Source organism: Hakea prostrata, chromosome 4 (assembly GCF_041222555.1).
Source record: "Hakea prostrata isolate BN-2017 chromosome 4, UWA_Hpros_2, whole genome shotgun sequence".
NCBI lineage: Eukaryota > Viridiplantae > Streptophyta > Magnoliopsida > Proteales > Proteaceae > Hakea > Hakea prostrata.
In genome coordinates, this window is record NC_142603.1 from 2,261,950 (window position 1) to 2,274,558 (window position 12,609).

Sequence of the window (12,609 nt, forward strand, 5' to 3'; positions counted from 1 at the left end):
ATATGTAAATGCAAACCTTTATATTTTACATTTAAAAGTAAAAAAAAAAAAGTTTAAATTTACAAATCACATCCTTGGTGCTTCCGCATGTGTGCCGTTTCGCTCGCTCTGCTCTGCATATAGTAAAAGTAAAACCCTAGCTGCGCGCAGAAGGGGAAAAAAACTGATAAGTTAGGTCCCAGTATTTATAGGATTTTTCAACATACATTGGCTCGAACCCAATTCACATTTTTGGCCGCTTCTCTATCCAATTAGGAATTAGAACTTTTGGTGTTTATGAAAGACGAAACATTTTCAGTTAAAAAAAAAAAAGAAAACGATTATTTATTTGGGCCGGAAACATTTATTTTGGATAGTGGGAATGGCTTTTGGTTTCAACAAAACAGTTATGTCAAGTTGTCAACCGAATGAGCTTTGGGCTTGGTGGGTATACATGAGTTATATATATGTTTGGGCTGGAGGCCCAAATTTGACAGCACAGCATTTGAGCCCATGAAGATTTAACTTGACGCAAGGATCCAATTCCAGCCGATACAAGGTTGGGCCTACCTGGTAAAGAAATATGTCCACAGATGGCCCATATTTATCCAAAATTTAAAATACTTCCATACCCACAGCCCATATCCATCCAATACATTAAATGGACTTGTTGACATCAGACGACCATGGTTTTAGAGAAATCACAGCACAAGAGAAGAAGAAGAAATTGTCAAAGATAGTATGTTAAAGCGATTAAGACCCAACTTCCCTAGAGGAGGTCTTGGGTTCGCACCCACTCTGCCGTATTAATATAAAGCTCCCCCTGAGGAAGTAAATGGTGGTGCGCGCAAGAAGAAGAAGAAGAAATTGAAAAATAAAAGAAAATTGCTTGTGGAGTTTGATCACACAACCTACATCTTCGGGTTCATTTTCGCTTTCTCAGCTAGTTATTCGGCATACACGTGTACCATCAATATGATGCTCAAACCAGAAAAACCAAATAATTAATTAGACGGAACAAAAAACCAAAACAATATAAAGGAAAAATTACAGATTAACCCTTTATGGAACTCGAAAACCAAAGGCTAATATGATAGAAGTAGATCCTCCAAATCGAATCCAAGAACAATTAATCATGGTGTTGCTATCACGTATGGAACAACCAAAATATTCTTATGGCAACCACAATCAATCCTAATTAACGATCTTAACAACTCAAAATCTATTTAAGGAGGTGATATAGCAACTCTAGGTTTTGAATTCAAGTGTCCCACTTCCAGCATTACTAGTTGCTACCGAATCTTTAAAAATATCCAATGATTTTAGTTCCAATTCCAAAACCAATCATTTTTGATTCCCTTATGTGTTGACTTCAACCTATATCAGTATATATTCTTAGCATAATTGTTAAGAATCAGAGCTTTGTTGCTGTTACTTGATATCTTTGAACTGCGTTTCCATTGGTAGAACCCTAATTTTGTTCCGTTGTTCTTGGATTCAGGATCAAATCATTCCAATTAACAAATTGATCCCAAGAATCATAAATAAAACCACTGGATATATGATACCCAAATAATGTACTTTTAACTCATAGCTTATGTTTCACAAATAATTATCAAATGGAAAGCAGTTTTTGACAAGTGTGGTCCAACACTCTAGGGTTCCATGATAAAACTCTCATGTGTTTCTCTCTCTCTTTCTCAAATTTTAATAGAATATAAATGCTTTTTCATATGTGGAGAAGATAGATCTCATGGGACCACCCTCCTAAGCAAACTTCGTTTACCTTATTAAATATATAGCTCGGAAACTTTAAGGGGACGAATCAAGTTCACTCTAATCACATCTTTAAGGGTAGCTGTTACATATAATTTAAACATAAGGCGCGGCTTCTTCCTTGGCCTCGAGAACAATCGAACTCTAACCTCCTATTTGGGAGTCGTCGTTTATTTTTTTACCAATGGAACCACCTCCCAGAGTTACTCTATGAGCCATTTTATCAAGCATGTCCTTTTGAAAGCTAGTATTCTCTTATGGTGATCCTAAGCTTTCCTTCTTAGGATTTTAATTACTCTTGTAAACCAAGGACTAGACAGAATAAACTATCTTAACAATCTTCTCTAAGTTTATCATGTATTTAAATTTGAAAGTAATGCTCCCAACTTCACTTTGGAGAAAAGAGAGATTTCAATATATTAATACCATTATGATGAATGTAAGAAGTTGATTCCATTTTTGGTACGGTACCTTACCAATCATTTTTGGGCCATATCAGTAGACATTTATAATCCGTTCGCCAACAACATACTTATATGGTTGGTAGATATATAACAACAACTCACAACCCATAATAAAAATGTATATAAGAATGGATTATTGTTATTTATATGTTAATGCCACCCCAGCCATTGGAGAGTTTGAAGGTTTTTAAGCCTTTTTCATTCGAATTGATAAGGCTGGCTGCACCTACCAACCACCTTACCCATGCATGGGTTCATGTGGAAAATTGTTTTCAGGTACTCAGTTGTGGCGTTTCTAAACTTCTACACAACTCTACCACCTCAATCTCAAATCAGACCAATTTAATGAAAGCCAAAAGAGTACAAGCTAGAATGGTACCCACCAGCCACCAGCCGTTTCTGAGACACTCATATGGGAGAAGAATCAAAAGGACATGTAAGGTAAGGTAAGGTAGAGGAGGAAAGTTGTCGATCAGCTTCAGCTGGTTTGTGGGTGAAGGGTTAAATGTGGTTCCTTGCTGGGTGAGGACCCCTGGCTCTATGTCAGCTAGAACTCTGTGCTCTAGTCTCACAATTATAGGGGCCGGCCAGCCCGGCTGCAGGCTCATTTGATATTAGAACAAATTGTTCTCGATCCCTTGCTAGCATTGTGTGTAGTTAGTTAGTTCGAAGTTGGAACTTGGAAGAGATCATGCATGCCTAATATTAGGTCTTAATCAGTGTGCTAAAAGCTCTGAAGCTGACGGTATAAGATGTATCAAGCCCTTTAATTTATCAGAATATTCTAAGATAGTCTAATCTAGTGCTTTTACACCAAATTGTCAAATCGAGCCATGGCTCTTGGGCATGTCCCACCAAAAGGATGTGGGCTGACCAATCTTTGTTAATTTCTTTATCGTCTCCTAGAGAAGTTGGTGGAAAACCTTCTTCTTTCTTCTCCTCCTTGTGTCCGCAAACACAGATTTTACTATCTTCCAAACACCATTGACCATTAATGCAATTCATGTTTGATTTTGATTTAGGTCAAATTCTATGATTCATATTGGATGTTGAAGTCAAAACCCTCAAGAAAGAATTTGGTTCATTTTTATCCAGTCGTTTTCAAATGCTGGAATAGATCGGGCTGATGTGGACTCGAATCTATGACTATTCAATCTGTTCTCTTGTGAAAGTCAAACGTGGCCGTCTATGTCATTGGTGACTGATGGGTCATAACCTCATCATCTCAGTTTTACACGTCAAAATGGCATTTCCTTTTGATGTTCTTAGGATCTTACAAGAGAAGAACTTCCATTCTTTTCTGGGTGAAATGGAAAAGCAAGGGATTTCATGTTGACTTGCTTTCATCCTTGATCTTTCCGAAGCCACAATTGAATACCGGAGACTCTCTGACTCTCCATCCATCAGGAATTTAGTAGTTCAAACTGTGTAGGTTTACTTCCTCATCCCAAAACCTAGTGATCTCTCAAATTTGATGGATTGTTGACCGTTGGGAAATTAGACTGTAGTTATGACAAGTTAGTCAGCAATAATCCATGTCTATGTGATATGTCCAAAAGTTGATCATTCTTTAATACCTACCTGTAAAACAAGGTTAGACATGGGTCGACTCTGCTGTCGAAATGCCATCTCTAATGGTTAAATCAGTAATGGATCACCACAAAACTTTTGTTAGTTGCAGAGTTTAATTGAATAACGATAATAAAGGGAGACGATTTAGATACATTTTATTTGTGTGATACTTTAGTTTCTATAGGGTTTACCTCTCATTATTGATTGTTGGATTCGTTCATGATCCCTCTTAGTGGCCATCTGATTGTAGGGTTTACCTCCTCATTATTGATTGTTGGATTCGTTCATTATCTCTCTTAGTGGCTATCCGATTGTAGGGTTTTCCTCTCTTCTTTCGAGTCAGTTGTAATTTCTATATAGAGCACAATTGTGCATCCCGAATTTAATAGGAGCACGTCTCTTTCCATGATTGTCGGATTCCTAAACACTTATGCTACTTTATTGGTCCAACCTTTAAACTAGTCCTGATCGGGGTCCTTGACCCGAACACGGTTGGACCCAATTGGTTATTATTTTTTCCTTATCATCACCATGTTAATTCTATTGGATGCAACTTCTTTTTTATTAGGTACTGACATATTTCCGTGAATCTTATCTCAATCTCTGGTTCTAATTCGTAGTTAACAATCTTGCATTTCTTTTATTGTCTTGATCAATTAAACTTGTACTGTATAGGGATGGGTAGTGTGAGTTCATTAATTCTATCAATCAAAGTGGCTTTTAAGTCCTGAAAATGCCTAGTCATAGTTGCAGCCCACAGAATGGAAGCAATACTACTAGTTCAGTTCTCTATTCTTAAAAACCATGGGCTTTGCAATTGGGAGTAACCCGTGAAGTTTTACTGGAAGCTTTTTCTCTTTCAAAAAGAATGCATGGGAAAGTTATCTTATTCATGCACTAGAAGGCTATGTTGGGAGATAATTAGATTTTCTACACTCTGGGGATGTAGATTGATTCATGTCTTAAAAGAAAGATTATCACGAGAAAACATAAAAATAAAAGGAGAGATTAACACAAGTATTTAGTTTGAATATAGATGATTTAATAATGTAAATATTTATTAAGGAAGTGAATTGTTAAGAAATATCATATAAACAAACTTAGTGTAGTTAAACTGAAGATGCCACCATAGATGAGTGATATGACTAGAAAGGATAATATAAGAAATGATCGTGTTAGAGTTGATATAACAATAGCTCTGATAAATGATAAGCTACAAGAAAATCATTTGAAGTGGCACAATAACGTTTAATAGATGTTTGTAAATGCATGTATATAGAGAAATTATTTAATCTAGACTTAAATGTTTAAAAGAATTAAAAGTAGACTTAGCTAAGACAATTTTAAGAGAAGTGATGATAATGGAAATACGTAACTTAGACCTTGTTTGTATCTAGTATGGTCTTAAATAGAGTTGATTGGAAGATAATAATTCATATAGCCAAGCTTATTATTGTTGAATACAAACATGTTTATGTGGGTGGCGTTTGGGACAAATAAAGTAAAAAGGGAGGATGAGGTTGTATTATTTGGGATTAGCATGGCGAGATTTTCTAGCTGCGAAGGCACATTCTAGTCTTAGTATGTCGGCAATTGCAGTGGAATTAGAGGCGAAAAGAAACGATATCTTATTGGTAAAATTACTTCACATTATCAAGTTGGTTATTCTCTCGGACTACAAATGTGCAATTGAGACCCTCAATGATCGGAGTCATTTCTTAGACTGATGTGCTGTTGTATTGTTGGTGAGATTTTGAAACTTAGTATTCATTTTCAGTATGTATCTTTTACCTTTACTAGTAGGTCTAACAATATTTATGCAGATTTTATTGCTCGTGAGACTAAAACCTTTAATATCTCTAGAATTTGATAGAATTGCCTTCTGTATTTTATGCTAAACAATTCTTTAAATGCCTCCAAAGATTTTCAGCTGGAAAACTTTATATAAGCTTGCTTTTAGATAGAAAAAATAATAATAATACAAACATGAATGAAGTGTAGAGTCTCTTTAATCTTTTTCATATGTAAATATATAATTTCTAGAAAGTAGAAAATGCCAGTGGGCAATGGATAAGATAATATAATATGCAGGAATCCATGGATGCATGGATAAAGCTTAAGAGGCAAAAGAATAGGTAAGTGTTCATCATTGCACGTGCGTGTATAAACAAGGTAGGCCTCCGCAGCATTATCTTTATGAACCCTAGTTATTTATTTCCTTTGATTCGCTAATGAAGACAACTTATTGTCGCTAATTAAGAGAGAAAGTGATTATGTGTTGACAAGTGTTTAATCTAGAAATTATTGAGGAATCTTTTTGTTTATGCAGTAACAACTAACAATGTTATTAAATAATTTCCGCCTTTCCGGGGTCCATTTTCGTTGGAAGATTGATTTATTAAAAGGAAAAAAAGTGGTCAATACCATGGGAGGTGTAAGACGGACGGGACCTGTGACGGCGTACGTGGGTCCGTGATGCTGTGCTGTACAACTAAGCGCGGCTTCGAACCTAGACGTTTTCTCTCTTGTTAACTTGTAAAGCTGCTTCCACACATTTCCAACTGTCACCCCTCTGGCCGCGACACACCAAAAGCCACTTCTTTACCATACACTATGCCACGTCACCATCCACTGATGATCTAGCATAATTATGTTAATTGTGGGCTGGCTTCGCAGATGGATTTTCGATGACTAAGTTAATAAGGTTGAGTCTTTTTATTGTCTGGCAATAAGTTGCTTTAAAAGCTTAATTGAAAAACCCCCAAAAACCAAAAAAAACTTTTTTCCCTTTTGGGTTTGATGAAAAAATTTTTTTTTTTTTTTTTTTTTTAATTTTTAAATAAGTGATATGAGGTAAAATAGCAAACACATTCTTATAACAATCATATTTTTTCTTTTTTCCGTTTACTTCATTTACATTTTGCCCTTTTTATTTCACAAAATATAAAACCCCAAACATTCTCTGCCATAATGATTTGTACCTATTTATTTTGCTAATGAGAATGGGACAACCAGGGTCTATAGTGCACACCTAATTGATAGTGAAGTAAATGATTCAATTATTTTCTTTTCGTATTATGCATAAAATATATATAGGATTTACTTTTTTTTATTTTTATAAAAGGGCTTTATAAAGCTGGAGGATAGGGATATTAATATGTCTTAACAAGAGTCGAATCCACGACTTCTTCATTAAGAGGTATTGGTTTCACCACTAGAACAGCTCTGTGTTGGTAGGATTTGTTTCTTTCTGTTGACTGTTAGATTTAATTCATAAGTCTCATTATTAGTCGTCTAATCCTTAGAAAAAAATAACAATTAACCCATTTCTTAGTAACTTTCACTCTACTCCAAGTAATCTTCTCCTAGGTGCCTTTTTTGGGATTCGAACTATTGACGTGGTACTGGCTCTGATATCAAAGTTTAGGTATTTCATCAGTTACCAAAAACTTTGAAGCTAATGAAGGCGTGTTAAGTTATGCCCTTTAACCTATTTCATACTAGACTGATTTACCGGTAAATATATACTGAATTGGTTCCATTAGATACATAACGATATTTTTGTTTTGGGATAGAAAAGAAATCCGGGCTCACCAATGGGACCCACTCTGGCGGATAATACAAAGGAGATTTTAGGTTAGCTAGGTGTTTGTACTGGTCGTACTGACTATAGCGGAGGCAAGAGAATGATGGATCCTACTCCTAGTGCAGAGACACTTCCCCTAAATATGTTACCAACCGATTCCTAAAAATCTTCTGGTAGCTGCTGCAACTGCAACCCCCAACGTATATTCCTAAGATCTTGTGTTTGCACTTTAAAAATATTGTCTCACAACTTCTATTTACTGGATGTGTAGATACTGTGGGAACAGCAAAATCCTTCTTTTTTTTGGCCAAACAGGGAAATCCTTCAACTGTAGAAAATGGACACCAGAATCTTCACAAATCCCAATTTTAGATTATAAAAATTTCCCTTTATGCACTCGAATTTACATACTAACCCATGGATCTAATTAGTTGTTCAAATTTTGAAAATTTGTCCATCAAATTTCAATCAAACTTACTAGTGTTGGTTGAGTGGAACTTAATTAGAATCTTTTCTTTGTGATTGTGTTTTCTTTACGTTTTTTTCCTATACATTTTGGACAGATATATATATATATTCATTTCTATCGGGAGTGGAGCTAAGATTTATCATTCAGAGGGGCTAAGTACCAATATTTCACACAAAATACAGTAAATATTTTATCTGCTAACTTTATCGTTAAATTTTTTTCTCTAGTTAGGAGGCCTACGTATTAGTAAAAATTTCAAAATATAACTAATGAAATTTCAACAAAGTGGGGTTGGGGGGAGGGGCATGGCTAGGTACCTTGCATTGTAAATTTTATACGTATGAAGAAAGAGTGTGATGTGTATTACATCTGGTCTCTTGTGGTTTTAACCATCAAACCCTTATTTTCTTCCTACCCATGTTGCCCTATCATCTAAAAAACTAAATACATCCTATGACCTATGGATTTCGCACTCTTTAATAATTTTATAAAATAATAAAAAATTATCCAAGTTACCCCTAATGAATAATGTCTGGATCTTAAAGTACCATGTCTTGTATGTAACCATGTCTTGTATGTAGTGACCAAATCTTTAAACACAAGATTTGGAGATTTGGGTGTTAAGATCTTTTCTTTAGATGCAATTTCTAACTTTGGTCACATGTGGTTTCATGGTGGATACAATGTGTTAGATGCTACTTGACAAAAATTCCTGTGCTCCACATTTAGGATGTGAGGTTTGACTGCTTATGTTTTTTAATTTCTCTACATTATGAGCTCTGAAACTTTAGAATTAACATCTTAAAACTCTCTATATCTCTAAGTTGAAATTCAATATCAATGAAGAACCAGTAGGAGAGAAGAATAAAGAGTGGAGGGCATCATTGTTAATCATTTGTCAATGATTGAAAAAGGATTTACTAGAAAAATGATTAGAAGAAGATCACCCTTTGATTTCCTTCTCCATTATTGGGAATGGTTGAGGAATCAGAAATTAAGTCTGATCATATAATTTTATATGTTTTAGTTCTTATGGGCACATGAAATTATCTCTGATCATCTGTTGCTTTTGTTGACTCCCAATTTTCTTGAGTTTTGAATAATGAAAGCTAATGTCTTGTTTAGCCATTTTAAACATTTCAAATCAAAGTCTTCAGATTATTTCCCCAAACAACCCTACCTTGTTCTGAATCAATAAAAATATCGTACATGTAATGCCTTATATGATATAGATATTGATACCCCAAACCATGTTCCCACTTCGTTAAAAAAAAAATACTCTATTATTAATTAGAAAAATCAAAACATAATTTTTTATTGATGTGGCTTGTTAGGCTCTTTGGGTATATTTATTTATTTAATTTTCAAATTTTAAAAAGATTGGAGAAATGTAGAAGAGATGGGGTATCCTTGCACATGGTTCGTGTTAGCAAGGCAACAAAAGGAGAGTCCAATCAACTCTTCTTAATTCCTCCTCACTTTCAAAATTCATTTGTAAAAAAACACTTCTTAAGAAAATTAATTTTTTCTCTTCAAGTACCCACCAAATTATCAATTTTTTTTGTCCAACTTCGCATATGATGTAGGGTTGAAACATGCTACATCGTCAACATCTACACACGCACAACATTGAAATAATTTGTTTAACTTTTTAAATTACGCCGCCCTTAAGACTTGCTACAAGAAATAAATAATAAATTTGACTAGCTTGATGCGAACTGAAATAGTAAAAATCTTCAATGTATGTGTGGATTGATAAAATGTCGAAACTGATTCTAACTTGAATTGGATTTGTGGGTATCCAAATCTAAGATCCTTTGTTTATTTTTTCTTTTGTAAAAAGATTTTCCAGATTCTTTTCTTACTTTTTACAAACATCTTTGAGAATTTTCGTGTAGGGAAAAAGGTGGAAACGTTGCACGAGTTAGCGACTTCTATTGAAAGTTTCCTTTATAAATGTACATAATGGTTATCAATTTCTACTTCTACAAGATTTCTGATGTCGTGGATTTGTAATTATCTCAAAAAGTAAGGGTAATTTCGTACTCAGCTCTCTATAAAACCATGAGCCGAAACCTTCTCTCCTCTTCCATCCCTCCTTCACTTCTCGCCTGGTTTTGCTCTGCTTCTCTCTCTAACTACGGAACTCGAAACCTTCGAGTTCTCTCTCTCTGTCTCTGTCTCCGTCTCTGGTTCTGGTTTCGAAAAGGAAATGGTTTCAGGTTTCGATAAATGCTGCAAAATCCGGCACATTGTGAGGTTACGGCAGTTGCTGCGGCGATGGCGACAAAAAGCGGCATTGACTGCGATGAGATCGGGCGGCCGGAATATCCCCTCTGACGTTCCTGCCGGACACGTTGCAGTGTGCGTTGGTTCGAGTTGTAGAAGGTTCGTGGTGAGAACAACCTATCTGAACCATCCGGTGTTCAAGAAACTTCTGGTGCAGGCGGAAGAAGAGTACGGCTTCAACAACGAAGGACCTCTCGCCATTCCATGCGACGAGAAGCTCTTTGAAGAAATCCTTCGATTTCTCTCTCTCTCAGATTGCTCTGGTAACTCCGCTCGTTTTGTGAATCTTGAAGATTTTCAGAAGTCTTGCCACTTAGGTATTAATCTCGATTTCTGGCCGGAATCTCGGCCGCTCCTTTACGGATTTACGGATAAACAGATTTTGTAAGGCAAGGAAGGGGATTCGGGGATTGAGTGATGTAATTGTATAAATTTTCCATCCCTTTCCTTCCATTTCTTGTTATTTTTCAATCTGTATGTTTGAATCTGTGTTAGTTGATGAAGGGCGGTGAGTATGTTTACTTCCGGAGAATCTAGTGGAGATGGCAATGAGATTTGCCGAGTCATCCCGAGTTCGAATCGGAGGTAGGAGTAGTGGAATAACAAGCTTTTACACATTGAAATAGTTATAGAGATTTAAAGAGAAGAAAAGTGTGGTGCAGTGAAGATTCCTCTTCCGTTGTGATCTTTTCTCTTTCTATTGTTTGTAGATTCTGTGATTTATTGATTAATTGATGGAAAATTTGGGGAATTACCAAACATCAACAGGTTCTCTTTTCAACTCTCGCTTCTCTGGTTCTGATTTGAGCTTTCCACCTTACATTTTTCGCCTGAACAGAGTTTTATTTATTCTGAAATTTTGATAGCCTTTGAAGATTGACTATAACTGGGCCCGCTGGAGAATGTTTTGGGTTGAGGCCATGGGCCCATGGAATCGTGGATGGCCCAAGTGGGGGCTTAACCGCTTAAGTCTTATACTAGATGATGTTGATGTCCAGTGGGCTATGGTGGGTATGTCAGGATGAGCTGTGATTGTTGATTTCAGATTTTAATCATCGTTCGATGAATCATCTTTCATGAGTTGGTTCTTGAAATTGAAAGGTGAACCATTTATTAGACAGCAGGTAGGGCTTTCTGGGTTTGAAGTTTGAACAGATAATGAATAGTTGGTTCAAATCCAACAGAAAAGCAGTCAAAGTGGGGTAGTCTCAATATGCTCTCCAAATCTCCAATGTTTCATTATGGATTTACATTGTTTTAACTTCTTGATTCACATGTTGAATTTTAAGCTCAACAAATTTTCAGCTCTTATTGAGCTTAAAAATGAATTCTTTAACCTAACCCTAAACCCTAAACTTAAGCAATAATTATTAATTTTTTTTTATAATTAAAATAACTTAAGAAATTTTTTGATTCCTTATTAATTTCAATGGGAGCGTTCATAACTAAGTGGTCAAGAGGAATGCTAAAAAGGAAAAAAAAGGGTAAGAGGTAAGAGTTTAAATGTCTTTAGGACCTGATCTCCCTCTCCTTTATACATTTATGGGCTATTGCCATTTTCATTTCCTCTTCATTTCATTATTGGAGTTAACCAAATAAAAATAGAGAAGATTTCACCATAGTAAAAATTTCGAGGAAACCTAGGACTTTTTTGTACAAGTTTCAATTGGTTTTAGAGAGTATTTGGGGGTGAGATCCTGTATTTAAGCTAATTAGAATATAAAGAATACATTTGTTGTATTTTGCTAAAAAAACTAATGTAGATATGTCATTCAATGTAAATAACATCAATTTAGAGTTGTCCAAAAAGTACATTATAATCTTAACTATTTAAGCACATAACATTCAATATAAAATTTCTAACTTCAAAATAGTTGACAATAAAAATAAAATACAACTTAGTGTTAAGAGGAGTGCCAAGAGTGGATTCATCCTGTGAGCTGAGTAGTACTATGCCTGTAACATTCTCTCCTCCAACCAACGAATATAGACATCCCATAACAATTTATGCCTATGGTTGTCAAGTTAATCGATAACTGTAACTTTATGAGTCTGATCATCAATATGCCTAAGATAACCAATTTTAGAGAATACGCACTTTAGATAGGGAAGTCCTGATGGAGGGAGTATTTGCGAAAACATGAAATAAACAAAAAAATTGAAAATTTGGGAAAACTACAAAATTTATAGAAAAAAGTCCCAAGTCTTCACAAAATTTCCTAGGTCTCCACGAAAATTTTCAAGTTTCCCACAAAATTTGGGGAATTTTTTTCCCCTCATGAATTAGCTGGTCCAACGGGGTTGAACCAAGTTTCGAGGTTTTGACAAGTTTCGATGAAATTTTGACAAGTTTCGATAGAAACTGAGGACTTTTTTTCGGTCCTCATGAGTTTGGTTTCTTATTTTCCAAAATGGAAAATTTAGGTGAAAATTTCGCAAGTTTCAATGGAATTTTGTTCTATGGATTTCACTAT

The 12,609-nt window shown here is 35.3% G+C and overlaps 1 protein-coding gene across 1 annotated transcript; it reads left to right on the forward strand.

The window, feature by feature from the left end:
* Positions 1 to 9,950: 9,950 nt before the first annotated feature.
* LOC149017038 (auxin-induced protein 6B-like) lies at positions 9,951 to 10,882 on the forward strand. Its single transcript, XM_089153803.1, has one exon. It carries the CDS (start codon positions 10,059 to 10,061, stop codon positions 10,521 to 10,523), a length of 465 nt encoding a protein of 154 aa, XP_089009929.1. The 5' UTR covers positions 9,951 to 10,058; the 3' UTR covers positions 10,524 to 10,882.
* The last annotated feature ends 1,727 nt before the right edge of the window (positions 10,883 to 12,609 follow it).

Coding starts and splice junctions, on each gene's coding strand:
- LOC149017038 (XM_089153803.1), top strand. CDS start 10,059: ATGGTTTCAGGTTTCGATAAATGCTGCAAAATCCGGCACATTGTGAGG.